Consider the following 21,463-nt stretch of genomic DNA (forward strand, 5'->3'; position numbering starts at 1 on the left):
ATTTTGTCATATCTATGGGTATATTATTTATTTTTACAGAAAATATAATGGTCATATTGAGAACAAACCCCTAACTATTCCAAAAGACATCGATCTTCACCTGGAAACAAAATCTGTGACTGAAAGGGACACTATCGGTAAGAATAAGTGGATGCAGACAATAATAATACATCATTTCAAATATATCCTGATTCTTTCTAAAACGTTTATTTGTGATGGAATATCTTTTTTGTAGATAATGAATGAAATACAACTGATAAATGAGAAAGCAAGAATTAGGGCTAAGTGTTCTTTGTTGTTCAATGGGTGACATCTTAATAGGAGTGTTATGGAACAGGATGAGTAGGTGAAAACCAGCAAAAATCACATCTGTTATATCAGACATCCATAGCAATAGGAGACAATACTAAAAGGATCACATCATAGTCTGTTTGAAATGGACATCATAGCTTTATACAAGAAAATGAGAATTGGCAGATGTCGAAACTTATACTTTCTGCTCATCTAAAATAGGTAATCTAATGTAGTATTGAAACCTAGACCTTTCAACCACACATCTGAAACTGAGGTAACATGCTTAGAAACGGAAAGTGACAGCAGCGTTAACTGTTTTGGAACATGCTGGTTTTTCAAATGGTAATTTTTGATTCCTTAATCATAACCAATCATTCTGTTACAGAAAACTTATATATGCGTGTGTATGTATGTGTGATATGTATTTCTTTCTATTTGCATTTTTATACTTGTGTTCTATGCATTAATATAGAAAGAAAGGAAGCATAGTCTTATGTAGGAGTCTTTTACACTGTCACTGGTAATTTAAGCTGAGAAAATACCTGTAACATCATTGCAGAGCTTTTTGAAGCTAGCACATAAATAAACAAAGCATTCACAAGTTTCAATTAGTGTTATTTGATGGAAATTATACATTTAACTGTGCCCCTGAGTATTTATAGGTACTGATACAGTGTAGTGTTTGACTGTCTTTAGAAAGTTATGCATACAAACTTCTGTTGAATCTAACCAGATAGTTATTTCAAAGTAGGTATAGGACTTGGAAATACCTGAGTTTGTCCAATTTCATGTGTTTGGCATTAGGTAGCTTGTAGTCAACAGACAGATGCTCAGTAATGTTTTGTGACTTTAACCCTGTAGATGTAGGTGAGGTGTTTGTAAGGGACAAGCTGCACTTGGTTGTCACAAATTGTTCTTTGCAGTTCCTGACCCCTATGGGAGCTCTCTCTTTGTAAATCACCCAGCCTACATGCAACACAGTATGATGTGTTATGAATGAATTATGTATGAATTTTTACAGTGGAATTTACACAATGATTTATTGCTTTACAGGAGATATTAACAAAACCTGGAAGAACAAACCATCAGTTTTAGATGTGTGTTTTTTTAAAGAAAAAGAGGAAGTGATTATATGTAGCATTTTACATGATTGCTAATGAGCTTTTAATCTTTAGCAGAGACTCAGAAAAAACCTCTTACCTGGAACTCCAGCTAGACTCAACTGGAAAACCATTTTCTGTTGTGATGTTGAGATCTAAATTAAGTATGCTTTTTGAATTTAGGATGTTAATGTATAAAAGCTGAGACAATAAAATAGTGAAATCTTGCAGCCTTATAAATTTGAGTAGTAATCAGGTATCCAATAACTGAAGAGTGAAGTTCAGGTGGTTGAGTGGAAAAAATGTGGCGCGCTTGGTGCTGTTGTTTTCTGCTTGGATGATCTGGTTCTGCCTAGACCTAAGTTAATTGAAAACATTTTTAAATTGTGACTGCATTCTATATGTGTCAGTAACTGCTTGAAAATATCACACCTTTAACATTTACAAACTTGTATTTTTCAGCATTACATTATTTTCCGGAATATCAGTGGTTGGTGGATTTTACCGTTGCAGCTACAGTTGTGTATGTCGTGACAGAAGCCTATTACAGTATCGTGAAGCCCTCACAAGAAATGAATATCAGCGTGGTATGGTGTCTGCTTGTCTTGGCTTTTGCACTGTATCCTTTTCTGTTTTCTTAAATCACTCTATCTGTTCCAAATAGTTTATATAATTTTGCAATTTGTATAAGCTCTGTATTATTGATTGGCAGGATACACAAATGCATAGCATTTGGAAAATGGATCATGTAAGCTAGTGCCATTGTTGGGTAATGTATGGGCTGTACATGCTCTTCATACATGCTGATACCAATAGCTTGTCAACATTAATACCAAGCTATTTATGGAAAAAATACATGCATGCAAACATACAGTTAGTGCTCATCTGTAGAAGATACAGCGGTTCTAAACAAATTTAATTTTGCCTGGTTTGGCAATCAGAAATAGATTTCTGTATGGAAAGTATTTACAACTTTTGGAAAGTGTGCAATTTACTGCACAGTTTTTGTGTTCAGTATGTTTAATCTGACACTGAACAAAATAGTACAGTAATATGTATAATGATTTATTGCAAAGATACATGAATTAATAATTTTAAAGTGCAATTAAGATCCTCTTACGAAGTTTACAGAAAATGAAATGTGTAGATGGTTGTAGAAGCTGAGGTGGTAAGTTTTCAAAGCTCTGTGAAGAGCTGAACTCCAAGGTTTGCTCTTGGTGATTCTGTGGTGGCTTGTTCCAGTCACCTGCTTCATCTGACTTGTGAGCCCCCAGGAAGATTTGTTCCGTAACTTTACCAGTCACTGAAGTAAGACTGATAGATAGGCCTGTAATGTCCTGGATCCTCTTTTAAGACCTTCTTGTAGATGGGGGTGACATGAGCCTTCATCTAGTCTTCTGGAACATCCCTTGATCTCCACAACTTCTCAGAGACTGAAGAGCGGCCACACAGCCAGCTCTTGTAACGCCCTCAGCTGAATAATGTCAGGGCCCATTGATTTGTAGGGTTCAGGCTCCTGTAACAGTTCACAAACCAACTCCTCCTTCACTCACAGTGGGTCTGTGTTTGCATCAACCTGGATTTTTGTTCCAGGGCCTGGGTCCCAACAGTGCTAGTAAAGGCAGATGAAGAAAGTGTTGAGAACCTCTGCCTTTTCAGTGGTGTTGGTGGCTAATTTGCCTCTCCTTAACATCAGGCCAGTATTTTTCTTCTGGTTCTGCAGGAAAGTCGCCTTTTAAAGACATGATAGCTAACAAAGCAGTGGACTTGAGTAAGGGCCTGCAAGAGTGCTGGTTATGGAAATGCAAGTTAGAAAATGTATTTCTGCAACTAATTTCTCAACAGCTGGCAACCAGATAAAGTACTAAGTTAGGGTCGAGATAGCACTTGAATATTCCAAATTGATTCCTCTGTTTAAATTTCTGTTCTTCAATAAAGATACTGCATTTGTTTTTTCTAGGGGGGTGGAGTGGGGTCAGTGGGTGTTATGTAAAACCTTTGAACTCTAGTATTTGGTTATATTTGGCTAGTAGTTCTGGATATGCTTAATGCTTGTCTATATTTGATAATATTAGAATGTGTGCTGCTTTTACGAGAAGGACAGGAATTCTTTTCCTAAGCAGTCTGAATTATAAATGATATCCAGAATTTTCTTTGTAATAAGTAAGAACTTGCTAGAAGAGGGAGTCAATTCAAGTTATGAAAAAAAAGACTCAGTGGCTTGCTTCCAGACCAGGTATTTCTCCGTTGACTTGTCAGTGGACAGGTCCACAGTCCAGATGTCGGTGTCTGGCTCTTGTGCACCTTATGATGCTATTATAGTTATATAATAGCTAATATATAGCTGTTACTGCACAGCTTTTGTTTTACTTGTTTAGGTGAAGTCAGGAATTCTAGTTTAATCTTGTCAGAGGGCAGGAAAAGGCAGCTACTGCTTAAGAAACCAGAAATGAAAGCCAACACCTTTGACTTCAAGTTTGAGGATGAGGGGGAGGTTAATAGAACTAATGGAAAAACAAGCTTCAAATACTGAAGCCACAGTGTGCTCTTAAATTTATTGGTGGCAACGCCCCATTTCCTTCATCTTTCAAATCTTGGGTGTAGCCAACTTAAATAGTACTACAACAATTGCAACTGTAGGTGAAACAGAGTTGTGAATTATATATTGTAGGAAAATCCACTGCAGTAAATCTTTCTTACAGTGGTATTCCAATGCAATCCTAATCACTGCTTTCATGTGGTCATCAATTCAGGGCAAAACCAAATGTGGAAATTAAAAAAGATTAAGTTGCCTGGCAGTGCACGCTTTCTGTCACAGTAGTGTGACCATGCAAGTAACTGTTAGGGTCTTTTTTGATTGTTTCTTTCTCACCTGCCATTTTTTATATGAATTGAACCTAAACAAATGTTTCCAGTTTTATCCTAATCTGACTGAAGCACTTAAGTTCTAATTGCACATTTGGATTTGGTGGAAATTGAAACAAATCTAGTGTTCCCTGCACGTTAGAAGCACATTAGCTATATTTTCTCACTAGCCTTACTACATGACTGAAAGGGAAGTAAGATCAGATAGAACAGTATTAAAAGCAAAAGATCACGTGCTAAAAGCTAAATTTTATTTAACAAGCTGTGAACTGTTAATTGCATGCTTTAGCATTTTTATGCCTACGCAGGTATTGTCTAAGGGATCAATATTGTTTTGAGGTTTTTGTAATAGGAAGTAGAGAGAAAATTCTTAAGGACTTCTGTCAGTTTATTGGGGAAAGGATAGAGAAGTTAGTTTAAAATTTGTATGGTACTTCTAATCATATATAAATTTGGGAAAGCCTAGAAAAGAATGGTCTGATGTATAGGACCAAACCTTCAGAATTAAATAAATTCTGGGAAAGAAGAAACTGGTATACCGGTGTAACCTTGTATAATGAATTATTCAGTATTAGGTAGTTGAATAGTCATTTGTTAATTATAAAAGGAAACAAATGGTCAAAACTAATTTTCTCTCACTTTGTACATTTATTTCACTTTTTTTTTTTTCCCTGTGGCATTAAATAGACCTTGTTTTTATTGGAGGCTTCTGCACAGAGTAGGCGATCTTGTAGAAATACTTGTGAAAGGGCTTTGCTTAATTACCTGTATGATTCTTGGACTGATGGGATGAAGTAGTTTGATCCTGTGCAGTCTGGGGGGTTAGTGGCAGTGCAGAAGGCTGCCATACCAGAGAGCACAGTCTAAACTTTATACTAGAGTTAACATCTCCATAAATATGTTAACGTAACTTTGGGCATTATAGTTTTTTGGGTGGAGGAAGATGGTGCAAAGAGTGATGTATTGAAGTGTTGGTAACAATCCTCATGATCACTGGGACCTAGGCAAGTGAAAGGAGATTTCGGAAGAAAATTGGCTCACTCATGTGTTATGGCATCAGGCCTCTGGGATGCTAAGAACATTTAAAACGTACCCAATAATTTACTTACCAGTATGTCAAGACCAGAAATGATTCATCAAAATTTAAATGTTAGAAAAATTTGGTTACCTCCATACTTTCAGTTGAAAGCAGTCAACGTGATATGTCATGGATTAATTCTTAGAACAGTTTTGTGTTTCGATGACAGGTGTTTCTCTGTTTCATGGCTATGTGTTAACAGGTGATAGGTTGTAGTAAGGGTTTTGCTGTCAGAATGACTGAAAATAGCTTAGAGAAGTTGGAAGTCATGATTGGAATTTTTTTCAGCTGAGTATTCCTGAAATAGATGTTTTGATTCAGTGCAGTATTAGCAATTTTTAATGTTCATAGTGTAGATATTCAGAAAAATGCCAGAAACTAGTCTAATCTATACATGTGTGTTTTAACAGAAATTTAGTCTAAACTTGTGTACTACTTCTTTTAGTATTTGAGTTCTAGTGTTACTGTGTGGTGGCATTACACTGACGGTAGTTGTGCTCAGCACACCTAAGCTAGCTTTAAGCATGTTTTGTGTGCTGAATTGTTGGTGCAGCTGCATTAGCAGGTACTTCAGTGAAAGATGCGGATTCCCCTGCCAGGGTGGGTGGATGCTCAGGTGGCAGCTCACGCTCAGCTTACCCACTGTAAGGCCAGGGCAGGGATGTCTGCATGTCTTCCTCGTTCTGCTGAACTGCAGTGAACAATACCAACCTCACAGCTGGTAGTGTGGATAGTAGTTTGAGGATAGGGGACTGTCCTATTTATAGCAGAAAAGATAAGTAAATCTTTAAATGACTAGATAGGTTCAGGAAGACTCAAAGATGTTTCTCGGAGGCAGCATTTATATGTCCTGCTGTACCACCTGCTTGGTGTTTAATATTTCTGAAAGGCTGCAGGATCGTATGTTGCTTGATCACTTTTCATGCTGATAGCCTGCACTCACTGAACAATTTTCGGTACCTGAAGAGGAGTAACAAAAGAGCTTGCAAAACAAAGATACTGATTTTTTTTTAAAAGTATTATGGGTCATGACCTGCTGATTGTGAATTTTGAGTTAAAAGTGAGTATATGTAATGTTTCTTGCAAAAGTAATTTTAATGTTTGTGAAAACTCATTGTGGTATAGACCACAATGTTTTAATTACTACTTTAAAAATTATTCTTTAATTACAGTTTGCAGATAGTAACTATTGACTGATTGATGTTTTCTATTATTTTGAAATTGGCTTCTGTCAGAGTACATATTCAGAATTAGAAAACTGAATTATTGATTGCAATTTTAAATGTAGCAGTCACAGCCAGCTTACTTGCAAAGGACTGGGTTTGTAAAATAACAAGATACATTTTATTGGCAGGGGGAATAATTCATGAGGATAGAATAAAATGGACAATACTTGAGAGACAATCCATCTTAATAGTAGCGTGTGCCTAATTTAAATTACTGCACTTACACAGCTATTTCAAATTCGTCACTAAGAACAACTGAATCAGAATACTTACATTTTGTCTGTAAACTCTTAAACAGTGTTTTATGCAATAGTTACTGTTGCAAAGGCAAGGTATTTAGGAAAATCAGTGTAGTATAGCAACAGTAAGGTATTTCTTGGCTGGGAAGCCCTGATCTGAGAAGGTTTAAGTAACCTAATTTCGTTGGTAGATTAGTAAATTTCACTTTTGGAAAATGTATGGATGGCATAACAAGGAAAGCACAGTCTTCTCTTAACTTGACTGAAGGTTGATCTAGGGAAAGCCAGTCACCAAATACGTTAAAATAACCATGAAACGTTAAACTACATTTTTTTCCTACATACATGCAATTAAAAATAATATAGATGAGTTTATCTGGTTTTCAACTGTGAATCCAAATATTTTGTGTATTTTATTAGAAACAGAAGATGGATCTTTTCTCTTCAACCATATGCATAAATATCAGTGGACTTTATTGTTCAAAAATTCCATAATTGCAGCAATTTAAAAGACAAAATTATTTTTGTAAAAGTGTATACTATAAATTCTACAGGCATATCACCTTTCGTGACAAAAAAAAAAAAAAAGTAATAAAATGTGGGGTGAGATTCTAATAACTTGGCACTGTATACTCCTGAATGATTTCTTCAGTAGGTCCTGAAACATAGGTCAAGCAGTGAAAGGAAGTGATGAAGTGAGCCATAATGCTTTGCTTTTCTCCATCCCTAAAATAGTGGTCATTATTCAACTAACCTAGTGTTTCAGTCACGTATAGTTTGCATAGTCATTAATTTATATTAAGGTTTCTGAATCTGCACAATAATTGGAATTTACTGTCAGTGTGCTTTCTTTATCCCAGATGCATTTTCCACATCCTTTAGGCACAATCCATAGATGAAAACATGAAGTACCTAGGGGATTATAAATCTGTGTATAGGTTGGGACTGTTGATCATAAACTGTTACGAAGTCCTCTGTATAACTTCCAAGATTTGAAATGAATGTGTTTTCATTTTGTGATTGATGCCCCTAGCTGTAAGAAGACACTTGGTTTAAGAATATATTATTAGAGAAACAGAGCTTTCTGGAACACAGTCAATATGACCCATTGTGTACTTTTTTAGGATGATTTACATATTCCTTTAGATAAGTTGGTTCTTTCTGTGAAGTATGAAGGGAGCTTAAGTTGATTACTGTGAATTTAGAGTCATTAGATGCTGTGCTTAGGCCACATTATGGTGTGCATATCAGTACCAATCTGCAAATACATGAAATATAGCAATCCTTATGTTTCTTGAGGGATTAACTGATGACTGTTCAAATGTTTTACTGAACAGATACTCTAAAACGTGTTTCCATTTAATCTACATCTCTAAACACTCCCAATATTATGAAAGTGCAAGTATGAATGAATATGTTATTGCATAGTGGAAAAAGCAGGTACAGTTTACACTTAAAATATTTCTCCTTTTTCTCTTTGTTTTTTTCAAGGTGCATAATGTCTGGAGTGATCTCTAAGTACTTTATTTAAATATGGACTGGATATTGCCTGCCATTTCAAAAAAATAATTACAGTGGACTGCAATTCATAGAAATAAGAGTTGACAATATATCATGAAAAATTTATCTAATTGACTGTTTAACTTTGGGGCTAATTGTGTTTAGAAATGTATTAAAAAGGAGAATACTTAATAAACATTTTTAAAACAGCTTCATAACAGAGCAGGTGATGTCTTAGATGTTTCTACTTGTGGCAGTGGGGTTACATGAAAGGACTTAATATATCATACCAGACTATATGAGGTTTTTATAAGGTGGTTTTGTTTTGTTTTCCAAAATGAGCGTGGAATATATTTTTCTTTCCTGGATAGTACTAAACATGCAGTTGTTTTGCTGTCTTTGATTGAAATCTCAAGAAATCTCAAACGGGTGCATGTGAAAGTAGAGAAAAACAAGTTTTGTTTTTTCATATCTTTTCTGTTTAGCAAAGTCACGTAATAATTTAAGCAACAATCCCATGCCATTTGTCACGATTGCTTGTAAGACAGGTCTGTACTCTCTGGGAGCAGAAATTCTCATAGTTGAGAAATTTTATCCCATTATTGATAGAAGAACTTGTTGGAGCATTTTGTTCTTGCTGTTTATATCTATACCTTAGGGTTGTGCATCCAGGAAGAACACATATAGCTCTACTGAGGTTAAAAATGTGTTTACTCACTTCCTTGCTATCACAGCTGTTAAATTAAAAAGTAATGTTTTGGATTTTGAAATTAAGATATATTAAATCTTGAGTGATGTAGTTGGTAGAATATTTTTCATTTAGCTCAATATTTTGCATGGAAGGTATCGTCTTATTTTTTGTTTGTTTTAACTTATGATTGTGTAATTCTTTACATTTAAACTGTGGCTTAATTCTAGGTTGATAGTGAATATTTCTACAATTGGCTGTAAGTAAGCCTAAATCAAAACTATACTCCAGAGTAGTGTGTTCCTGGCTACCCATTACGCGATTATTGAGCTTTACAGTATTCTGTAATTTTAACCTGAAATTGGCTGAACACATATTACTTTTTTTAAAAATTGCGCATCATAGAACAGCCTAGTATAGATGACCAAAATACAGCTTTATAGTTCTTAAATATAGTTATTTTACAAACTTAATTTTCCTTGACTTTTTCTTGTGTAGTAAGGTACTGTTTTCGTTGACTACCCATTATTTCAAAGTAGAGGATGGAGGTGAAAGATCAGTCTGTGTCACCTTTGGATTCTTTCTTCGTGAAAGCAATGGCAATTCTCATTGTGACGGAAAAGTATCTGGAGTTTGGACTGGAATCAGGTAACTCCTTTCTTTAGTGTTTCCAATAGCTCTAGTGATTGCATGACCTGAAAAAGTTATTTTCAGTTTTTAGGTGTATGCTTTTAAGAAATTTTCCTTTGGAATGCAGATTCTGAAGGATATCCTGTATATTTTCCCTGCTTTCTTTTACATAGTGTACTCTCTGCCTAGGTTGGTTGTTTTCTTTGATATTTGCCTTCCAGTTTTACATTTAACTCATTTTGCCTTTGAAAGTAAAGTGAAGCTCCTTTACTGAGGGGAAAAAAAAAAAAGAAATACCTGTGTTTGTAAAAAAATACTGTTAATTTTATTCATGTTTCTGCAGTGTACAAATAGCACAGAAGTTAATAATGAAGTTTTACTGCAATATGGCATACTAATTAACACAGAAAAGAGCTACGCCAGACATATGAAAATTTGTTTAAAAGATGACCTATTACCTAACATTTTATTTCCAAAAAAGGTTTCTGCATTCACACTGTAATAAAATACATACAATACATTTGTTTCTGCAGGATTCTCAAATTTCTCAGAAAGTGCTATGCAGTTTCTGGAAAAGCAGGGTTTGGAGTCCCAGTAAGTTTCTAGAAATATATTTGTCTATTTTATATGTGCATTTGTAACTGAACAACTTGAATTTTCATAGCAACCATTTGTCTTGCATGTTTTGCTCTTGTATGGTCTTATAGTCTCTATATAATAGTGTGAAGAGGTTGGTTAATGAAAATAATTCATGAGTACTCACAAGTAACTTAAATTTCATTTGTGTTTTCTCTTTTTAATTTGATGATAGCTTCTACATTGACATTTTGGTTGTAGTTAAAATACAATTCAAAAGTATAAACATTTTTTTCATGGTAATTCCTTTCAGCTTTGCAAGGATTGCCTAAAACAGATGATGGGTATTTTTTGCCATTCCTGTGGTGTGCAAGAGGATGAGTGTGCAAAAGTTACAGATGGAGCTTGTGAGAAAGTTGGCATTAGGAGTAAATTTTGGTGTTCAGTCCTGTTCTCAGGTTGTAGTAGTGTTTTCCTATTATAGAAGAACACCTTCTTGCTACAGGACATCCAAGTGTTGTATAGACTGTCAAAGGAACATGGCATAGCTTGTGAGACAGCCTCTGTATATTGTAAAATGGATTTCTATTACAATTCTTTCCTTATACATATGGTCTAAACTGTATTTATGGGGTGTCTCATCACTGTGGGAGCACAACTTTGAAGTTCTTGCTTGATAGCTCTCAAGTATCATGCAGAAGCTACAGAATCTCTATTTTTGAGGAACAGAAGTTTCCTCAAACTAGATTAGTGTCATTTATGAATAAACTCATGGAAGATTCTTCTGGATCGATGTGTTTCTTAGCCTTTCTTCACTCTAAGCTATTGCAAGTTACTAACTTCTGTATTAATTTTCCAGTTAAGTGTTTGGGGATTTTTGTGCTTTCACAGTGCTTTAGCTATTTACAGCAGCAATTGAGTTGATGATGGTGTCTCTTGGTAGTTTGTATGACATAGATTAAGAAAGAATCTGAAAACTCATGTGGATCACTAGATTTGTTTTTGTTCCTCTTTAATCTGCGTTAGTTACATGTCATTTGTGGGGTTTTTTTGTGTAGTCTAGTGTTAATTTCGTAATTCAGTTGATCTTGGATATTTTTTTCTGTAAGTTTTTTTTATAATCCATATTTTATTAGAACCATCTATAATAAACACTTGGAAGAGATATGTTAATTGGCCACATGTATGTTTTAGATAAATCTGTGAAAAACTGCAGTTACAACAGTTTGATAGAACTTTTTAGTGGATAAAGGTAGAATGTAAGTATAACTTAAATATCCATTTTGTCTTTGCCCAGCTAAACTTATGATGCATCTGTTCCTCTCAAAAACATAATCATTAAATTCATTCTATTAGCTATTTTTTTATATAATTTGTTTTTAATTACAATATAAAATTATTCCTTTTTTGTGTGTGTTTTTTTTTTTTCTCTGCTAACAAATCTAACATCTTATAGGCAGTAGCTTAGGTTTTCTGTTTTTCTAGGAAATAAATAGGTGACTTTTTTTTTTAATTTTAACTCCTGATTGGTTTGTAATAATGCTGGTATTCCAGAGTAGAACTATAGAATACTGTCTTCTTTTTTTATTAAATGTTAGATATTGTAGAGTTGAAAGTAGTCTCTGATACCACCCTCACCCCCACCCCACCCCCCCATCCAACTTACTCCCCAAGAAAATGCTTATTTCCTTTCTTTTCTTTTAGGGGTCCTGTGTCTAAACTAACCTTCAAATTGTTCCTGGCTGTTCTGTGTTCACTTATTGGTGCTTTTTTGACATTCCCTGGCTTGCGACTGGCTCAAATGCATCTGGATGCTCTGAATTTAGCAACAGAAAAAATAACACAGTAAGAGAAAATATATGCACATAGGTATATGCTACTCAGTCTTAAGTCTTTAATGTCTGAAAATAAACAAAGCAAACTATTCCAATGAGAAGGTAGTGACTAAGACTTCTGTTGCTGCCTGCTTTCCGTATCTCGAGCAGACTTGCCACCTGCCTCTTTCTGCTCAACCTGTGCTCTGCCAGTCTTTACGTTCTTTGCCTTGTAATTAGAGTCCCAAATAAAGGAGCTATCCTTTCCTCCTGCAAGAGCTCCACCATGAATGTTTCTGCTTACTGCTTCCTTTCCTTCATCATATCTTTTCGGAAGTTAAAATAACTTTTGGGAAGTAGAGGTGCAGCCACAGACTTTTTTTTTTTCCCCACCCCCACCTCCAGGTGGGCATCATGCCTTTAATAAATTAAGAGTAAGATAGAAAAAAAAGATGACCCAAAATACTTGATAAGGGTCAGATGTTAATACCAGTCTAAGGGAGTATTTTCATTTTCAGTTGTCCTTGAGTTTAGTAGTAAATTGCTTTCTCTGGTTTAACTATTTCGTTTCAGTGTTCTGTGGTTGAGGGATAAACTCCAAATGTCTGTCATAGATCTAGACCTTTGATGTTTAAGACATTAATGACAGATTCTGCAGCAGAGGCCATTGTGATCATTTAGTCTGGTCGCTTTCTTAAGAGAACCGTTACATTTTCTGATATGAAAATTATTTATGTTTGAACTGCATTTTTGTTTTGTTTTGTTTTGTTTTCCCTCAGAAATGCCCATTTTAAAAATTAATCTGTGTTTAAAGTGGGTCCTTCACTCTTGGTAAATTTATAACCAAGTACTACTCTGTGTTATACTTGCACTTATTGTAGTTGAAGGCATCTAGGTACAGCTGCAAGCTGTTGGCTTGTTGTATCTGCTCTTAAGTTTCTGTCTATGTGTAGGCTGTGACTGAGTCACTTCCTAATTTGTTCTTTTCAGCTAAATAAACTGCTTAGTTTTTCATTTTTGTAGTTCTTCATATTTTAAAATTTCTTCTGCCTTTTCTGTAAATATCCTGTAATTTTCCAGCATCTTCCTTGATCTGTGGACATGAGATCCTAGGTAGAAATATAAAATGTCTGAAAAAGAAGTCCATTAAACAAGAACCAGAAGGGTAATTAATATCCACTAGAATGGGTTTCTGAAAAATAAATCTTCTCTAATGTTTAGAGGATATTGGAATTGGTTGTTGAAGATAACTTTGTGCAACACCAAGCAAATTATTTTCAAAAGTCCACCAATACTTTGACTATTCAACTGGAACAATATAAAAATTTTGTTAAATGAATTAAAACTTGGTCAGATACCAATGTAATTAGCTAATGAAATTATAAATGTAGAATCATTGTCAAATGATATGTTCTGTTTGGCCTGAAGAGATCAGTATTTGCCTTTAATGATGTGTTTTTATGAATTAGTAGATCATTTATTGACTACTTGCAGTTGTTTGACAGTGATTAACGGTGAGTAGTAAATGAAGATGACGTGTCACTAATACAGGTCTCTAATTTAGGTGCAGGAAAACAGTGCCTTTCTCGGCAATCAAATACATGCTGTACTTTTGAAACAAACAAAAACCAAACCCTCTAAATCTCCAAAGATGCCTAAAACACTCACCAGCACCCAAGCTCACCGACAACAACAACAAAAAGACCCCCAAAAAACCGAAAACACCCCATTCCATTACAGAATGGGAGACTTAATTTACAGGGAATACTGACCAAAAAAAAATAAAAAAAAAAAAAAAAATTAATGATTAACTACTACTTCACTAATACGTTCAAAATTATTAATGTGGTTCTTTTATGTACGTAAGGAGTAAGTTTTTTTGGGGGTAAACAGAGTAAAAATAATCTGGTGTCCTTTTCAGTTTTGATAGCTGCTCTAATTTTTTTCTTTAGCAGCAATATCCTTCTCTGCATGTATTTTGAAGTCGTCTTAATCAATTTGTACCATTTTTGTACACATTCCCTCATTTTCAAGAGTCTTTCAGCCTTTCTCCCTGTGCTCGAATAAACAGAAAGGGATTCTTGCCACCCTTTGGCACATTCCAGTCCATTAACTCAGTAGGATGTCTTAAATAAGTAGAAGCTCAGGTAAAATGCTTTCACAAGGCACTGAAATGTTTTGGACTATTCTTTGATGCTGTCATATTCCCTAGCAACACAGAATAACTAGCAGTGCTTATTTCTTCATCTGAAACCAATGATTTAAATGTGTGTGATGACATCTTCTGAAACATGCAAACACTTTAATGGTTTCAGGAAGCTTGGTAGTTTGAAAACAGTAAGGTCTTGAGTTATTTAGAATAACTTTTGATTACATCATTTTTTCTATAATGTAGAAGCATTCTGGTTGGAGGTGGAAGTATGGACAAGCTGATACAGTTAGAGAGGAATCATTGCACTATCAAAACCACCAGGTCCACAACACAGAACTCTTCAACCATTTTTGTTTCATGAGTAATGAAAAATGACTGGGGGGGGTTCAGAAATGAAGGATATTAGTTTCAGGAAAAATTCCAGAAAGCTATCTCTTCTTTTTAAATTCTGGTGTCTGTTTTGTACTCAAAGATTATGAGAGAGTACTACTTTTACATTAACTGTGCACTTTTGTGCAATGCTTCTAAAATGGAATAGCTGTGCTGGCTTTTTTATTTTTTTTTTTTTGTCCAAGTATCTTGAATGTAAGCATCAGGTTTCATTTAGTCAGGGTTCCTAAGTAGAAATCTTAATTGAACTGGGAAATCTGAACTCTGAGAACTGTTTCCCCTGGTCAGTATAAATAATGGAAATTAATCTGAGGACATTTTTGATAAAGCAAAAAAATAGTAATATAGCAGGATATTTTCCACAGTTATGTGTGATTCTGACTCTCTAGACTAAAACTGTAATAGCTAGTGCAGTTTGGTGTTAATGCCATCATACAGAAATTTTCAACTGTCTTTTACAATAGTGTGACATAATGCGGGTAGCTCCTTTGGTTAGATTATTTGGAATAAATCAAGTTTTTAGGTAGTCTAAGAGCACTTTTTAAAAGCTGCAAACCGTGTGACTTCACAGTGTATAATATTACTCTTTTGTTGAAAAGTAAGTCACAGCTATAAAATAGGGAAGCAATTTCTTAGTTACGTTTCTCACAACTATTTTAAAATTTGGATTTCTCCTTTTGAATCTGTATCCCCCATTTCAACAGTAGTAATTGTTTGTATTTAATAACTTCCCCCCCTCCCCCCTTTTCTCTTTCAGAACATTGCTACATATAAACTTCCTGGCACCTTTATTTATGGTTCTGCTGTGGGTAAAACCAATCACTAAGGACTACATTATGAACCCACCTTTGGGCAAAGAGAGCATCCCTTTGTAAGACTCCCTTTAAAAATTATTTCTGGGGTATTAATTAAAAAAACAGGTCTAAATTGTGCACTGTGAAAGTTATAGAAATGTGAAAGACTTAAAATTTCATAGCATCTGCTGTCAAAGGTATTGTGGAAGTTGCAGCTGAGCTTTCAAGAGCTTCTGTTATTTCAGAAGAACAAGAATGAGTTGCAGAGTGTTGAACATTAAGGTGGTGGTGCCCATAAAGCTGCTATCTTCCAGCATCTCCTTGGCAGTGATGGGTTGTTCTTGCTAGGGGTGGAATACCACCTCACTGGCACCTTCTGGAACTTTCTATATTTTGGTGTAGGAAAGAAGTGGTTTTGCTGAAGACAGTGAAGATACATTGGCATGAGAACTGACCTAAGCAATTTGTTTTAGATCTGTGTGTAGGTGAAGTGCATATGGAATTGATAGCCAAAATATTTAAAACATAAAAAGGGAACGAATTTTCAGGAAGAATGGTATTTGAAATAAATACTATGTAAGTAGCACCAGTGGTTGTGTTTGTCAGTATTAGTCTAGGTAATTCAAAATAGTAGTACTCAAATAGACTTGAAACAGGTATGATTGGCTGACACTTAAGATATACTTCTAAGGTAATTCTGTGACCACTGAACTATTACATAACACATTGCAAATACACATATTTTGTGCTTCCATTTTGTTTGTCAGTTTATCTTAAAATGAGGGTTGTGCTGTAACAGGGTATCTAAGGCAACTGAAGGACACATTTGCTATCTACAACTGTGTCTTGAAGCCTGTAATTATCTGAGTCAGTGTCCTATCTTCATTACTCAGAATTGAAACATTTAAGAGCCATTCTTGTTTACAGACAAATGGATACTAATTTGTATCTAATGCTGCAGTAGGGCTACTAAGAAGTAGCAGTAGAGAGACGCGAAGGGCAAAAGTGAATATAACTTGCATATGAATTTCATAACTGTAGATAGGTCATTAAGTATTTTTGACAACATGCTTCAAGGTTTCTTTACCAGTGATACAAACAATTAACTGTAGCGATAGGTGACCTTTGGAAAACAGCATTATCCTTTTTTTTTATCCACAGAATGTCAGAAGATACATTTGATACTGTGAGGTTGTGGATTATAATCCTGTTGTGTGCTTTACGGTTGGCTATGATGCGTCATCATTTACAGGCCTATCTGAATTTAGCCCAGAAAAGTGTGGATCAGATGAAAAAGGAAGCTGGCAGAATAAGCGTGGTTGATTTACAGAAAATGGTAAGTATGGTGTCTCTGAGGTTACATATTTAGAGTGCCCTGTCTGTACAAATGGGTTTTTTTCCCGTTTGTTATGTCTTCTGTGGCACCAGAGCTGAAATCTGAATGACCCTTTCTAAACTATATCTCCTATAAAAATAGCATAATTACAGAGAAATTCTGCAAACCAAACTATGCAGAGATGTATCATCCATATTATGCAGATGTCTTAAAGTTATTCAGAAGTTGTTATAAAAGATCCCTTCATGAACTGTTCTTTACAAATATGTACAAATATGATGTGTTCCTGTGCAGCATGAATAGATCTTGAAGAGTGCACAGGGTGAGTCCTAATCTGTAGCTACAACATGGAAAAAGAAAGTTTAGTTTAGATAGTAGGGCAAAACACTGTTACCTAATCCCAACTATGATTTTTTTTTAAATTGAGGCAAAATTTGAGATAAGGTGGTTATGTTTTAGAATGAAATGAGACATGTCTAGTTCTGTCAGACCACTCTGAAATGTATGAACCTAGTTACAGAACTGTCTGCCCATCCTGTTACTGTGGCAAAGGAAACATTTCTTTGATTTTTTGTTGGTTTTTTTTTTTTTTTTTAAAGAGACATAATAAAGCATACCATCAACAAATTGAGGAGGTAGAAATTCATAAGCTTGTTGTGAAATGGTGTTGTATGTTGCCTGCAACATAAACTTACATTTTTAGTGTTGCATGATAGTGCTGCCTGATGATCCTGCTGAGTTGGGGTGTATTGCAGGAAGAATATTGAAGTATGCCATAAAACAAAGATTCCTCTCTTGGGATTGTCACTATTACGTATAATCTTGTCCTTGGCTTCACTGAGGAACTGAGGGTAGTAAGTAGACTATGCAGTAGTTATTTAAAAGCAAAGTGGCTAGCAATCTGCTTCAAAAAATGTTAGGAAATACAGGTAGCAGCAACTGGTTAAGACAGAACTGTGCTTATTGCTGTGAATGCATAATTTTAGCTCTGGGAGCTTTCACCCTATCTGTAAAACAATAATGTCTTCTCTGTGTGGTGTTTCCTAAATCTGTTTATCCAGTATCTCTGTATCTTCTCTTTGAGAAGGCCATAGCCCCTAAATGGAAGTCCTGTCTTGTTTTACTAGCAACTTTTGCTTAATCTTTTTCTGGAACTTCTGCCAGTAAAGTCTTCCTATCTGTCATCCTACAGTGATCATTACTTTTGATTTGCTGTCTTTATCGTATTCCATCAATTATCTTAAAATATTTTTTGTCTCATGCTTTTTCTTCTGTCAGTGTATTAGTATTTTTCTTCTCATCTTAGTTTTTTGATGCTTGCTCATCACGAAGCCCTTCGAGGTTTTAGAGGTATTTCCAAAAATGTCATGTCTGCCTTCATCTCTTTTCCCACCCTGTATTCCGTTCTTTTCTAAAATCCAGTTAGCTTTATTTCATTGCTTGCTTTCTACTGATTTTATGACTTTTTTGCTTCTTTATTTGGTCTAGTCTTTTAGGTCAATAGCTTATAAAATAGGTAATGTAACAATCTTGAGAAAGATGGAACAGATTGGGAGCAGTGGAAGGGATACATCTGAGTGGATTTCAATGAACCATAATGTATACTTGAAATAAAGACCATTTAAATGCTGCTATTGATCAACTACTAATGAAAAAATCATCTTGTCACTGTTTTTTAAATGTTGGTGTCTCACAGCTGGAAATCTTATATCTTGCCTTTGAAAAGGGACTGCAGTATTAACCAAACTTTGCTTTTTTTTGAGGCTTTGGTCTGTGACTACTACTTCATTTTTGAAATGGGATTTAGTTTGTAAATCACTGAGGACTTTAAAAATTAAACATATATTTAGCTTTGATTCTGGTGTATTGAAATGAGAATCTTTGGATGATGACATGCAGTTTGCAGAAGCAAAATTGATTCTGTTTGTTTTAACAGAAGTGATGTTTTTAATTATTTCCTTTCAGCACTTCATCTCAGATTTGTAAATGTCCTGAAACTAGAGTTCATTATAGGAATTTCTTGTTAGGTCTTTTAAAGACTGTATGTCACATGCCAAGATGTGCTAGAAAACTTTTAAAACAGCTTTAATGCATAAATGCTTTTTTAATAAATTGCTTGGTTTTCCTAGACGTGTTCATAGAGGTTTGCTTTGATCAGCCAGAACTCATGAATTACTCTCTTCTCTTTTCCCAGGTGGCTCGTGTGTTCTATTATCTTTGTGTAATTGCATTGCAGTACGTTGCACCATTGGTAATGCTCCTTCACACAACTCTGCTCTTGAAAACACTAGGTATGCAAAATTGGATCAGCAAAAACGTGTTCTGTTCTACACAGGGATTTTATATATTTACCTCACTAAAGAGAATTGGAATGCATGGGTACTTGCAATACAGAAGTTATATTTGCTGGCAATTTAAAACATACTGATGGGTGGCTTTGAAGCAGTCCTGTTGCTGCTTTTGACATCTTTCAATTATATGCTAATTTGTTTGGTTTATTTGTGAGAAATTGTGTAATACAACCAATTAAGCTGTTTCCTTTTGTTGAAATACTTGTCTTTCAAAAAGTACTTAAAAGTGAGCTGTATAAAGCATTGTTGATTTAACCTTATGTTAAAGGATTTTTTTTCAGCTTTTCAATCTTCAGGAGGATTTTTGAATTGAAATTGTGAGACAAGGGGTTCATTTCATTATTGGGACATCTGATGTCCTTCTGGGTTGTTTATTTTTTTTCTTTCTTGTGAGGGATGTTTTTTACAGCCTGCCGTGCAGTCGTGGTATTCTTTTTGCAAAATGTCAGCCGAAAGAGATAGGCTTTATTAGGCTGTGATTCATCCAGTTCTGGAGTAGACATCTGCATCTGGTGAGATGAATCGTACCCAGTACTGACAGGGGTCCCACAACAACTGTATCACATATAGATGTTAGGATGTCAAAAAATTAGATGAATGCTACCCTAATAGCTTCCTAGTATGATCAGGAAGCCATGCAGATGATGAAGTTAGTATTGACTAATTTAGAAAAAAAATATTCTTTTTCTTGTTTTGGTGTGTGTGTGTGTAAAAATATATAAGATGATCATAAAGTGATAGAAATAACAGAATTTGAATTCTACAAAAATCTGTTACTCGTTTTTTTTAACAGGTAATTATTCTTGGGTCATCTACCCAGAATTGAATTCTGACACTCCAGTAGAAAACAGTCTGCTTCCCAGTTCAGTTTATTCTGAGTCTCCACCTGCTGATGGAAAGATGAAAGTAACTGTAGTACAAATAACAATGGCTTTGGGAAGCCTGAAGAATATTTTCACTCCTCTGCTGTTCCGAGGTCTCCTGTCTTTCCTCACCTGGTGGATTGCTGCTTGCCTCTTTTCTACAAGCCTTTTTGGGCTTTTCTATCACCAGTACCTGACTGTGGCGTGAACAGGTCAACTGACAACACAAGTGTGAGATCAAATGCTAGACACAAACCCAGGTACCCAGGAGGAGATGAAGAGAAAAGAAGAAAACTATATAGGAAGAGAAAACATATCAGAATTTTTTTTAAACACTTCCTCTGTGTTCTCAGGGTGAATATTCTTATAATGTTTAAAATCACAACTGGGTTTGTTATTTTTGTTACGCAGATGGTAGGTAACTAATTGAATTATAGTATCAGGACTGACTGATGTTATTGTGTGGCAGGTGGTGGAGAGCATGCTGAAATGATACGACCTTTGAGTATCTTCGTTTTCATAAACAGCAAGCCGACCTCAAAACTTTGTGTTTTAAGCATCAACAGTCAGTGACTGAACTGTGTTAGAAGGGTACTGGTTATAGTGATGGTGGCTGCCTATCGATTAAATCTTGAATCTGAGCCATAGAAGGAGAGAGGGGATGTAAAAAAAAATTCTGTTGGATAGCTATAGATCACTTTTCTCCATGAAAAATGAAATAATCCAACAGGACAAAAGAGTTACTGTATATTACAGTCAAGAAAGTTGTATACCATTTAAATTTAACAGGAATAGATGTATGGACCTGACAGGTATTGCTGCCTAAATATTTTGCAGGAATGCTTGTACAGTAAGAGGAGAGTTATAAAAAATATATTATTTCAGTCCCTGCAGTCATTTTGAAGTAATGGCCATTTGTATTGGTGCTAATACTGATCCACAGATTCCATTTGGATCTTTTAAATTTCCTGGTTTTAGGTAATAGATAAATTCAGTTGAATTCACAAAATAATAGAAGATTAGTGACACCAATCAAACCAATCATTTCAAAACAAAACATTTAAATCCTGCTGACTGAGAGTGTATGTATCTGTGTAATGTACATATAAATATATATTATATATTAGATATATAATATATATGAAGTTATAAAATATGGAATCTTTATTTTAAATTACTGAATGTATCTTACAGGGCCGTGGGAGAGGGATGTATGTGTATCTAGTAACTTCAAGATCCCTTTTGAAATGAAAATTAAATTTTTTTTGAAAGTTCAGTTGAAAGGGCTATTTGTTTTTGGTGCCTCTTCAAAGGTACGTAGCTATACTAAAGAACTTTTGCTTTTGGAAGAAAAGATCTACTTAAACTGTTAATCTGAAATTTCTGCTCCGTAAAATCATCATCTTTTGCCACTCTAGTCTGTGTTAACTTGGCTATGTAGTAACAACTAATATCTCCTAGCTTCAGAAATAGATTTTCAATATAATAAAACACCTGCAGTAAGGAGGAGCAAAGCATTCACTTTACAAGTTTTGCTTACCTGGAGGGATAGATTCCAAGTATAAAA

General features: G+C 35.0%; 1 protein-coding gene across 1 annotated transcript in view; it reads left to right on the forward strand.

Annotated features, from left to right (window-relative positions):
• Positions 1 to 21,172, forward strand: part of LOC104367031 (transmembrane protein 161B) — a 43,847-nt gene extending 22,675 nt beyond the window's left edge. Inside the window, 10 exon segments of the mRNA XM_042788038.1 lie at positions 40 to 137; positions 1,857 to 2,013; positions 9,489 to 9,569; positions 9,571 to 9,638; positions 10,154 to 10,214; positions 11,901 to 12,041; positions 15,310 to 15,423; positions 16,508 to 16,682; positions 18,877 to 18,973; positions 19,827 to 21,172. Of these exon segments, the coding sequence (XP_042643972.1) occupies positions 40 to 137; positions 1,857 to 2,013; positions 9,489 to 9,569; positions 9,571 to 9,638; positions 10,154 to 10,214; positions 11,901 to 12,041; positions 15,310 to 15,423; positions 16,508 to 16,682; positions 18,877 to 18,973; positions 19,827 to 20,104 (1,270 nt within the window). The 3' untranslated portion in view covers positions 20,105 to 21,172.
• Positions 21,173 to 21,463: the final 291 nt, after the last annotated feature.

Source organism: Tyto alba, unplaced genomic scaffold, assembly GCF_018691265.1.
Source record: "Tyto alba isolate M040663 unplaced genomic scaffold, T.alba_DEE_v4.0 Super-Scaffold_13, whole genome shotgun sequence".
NCBI lineage: Eukaryota > Metazoa > Chordata > Aves > Strigiformes > Tytonidae > Tyto > Tyto alba.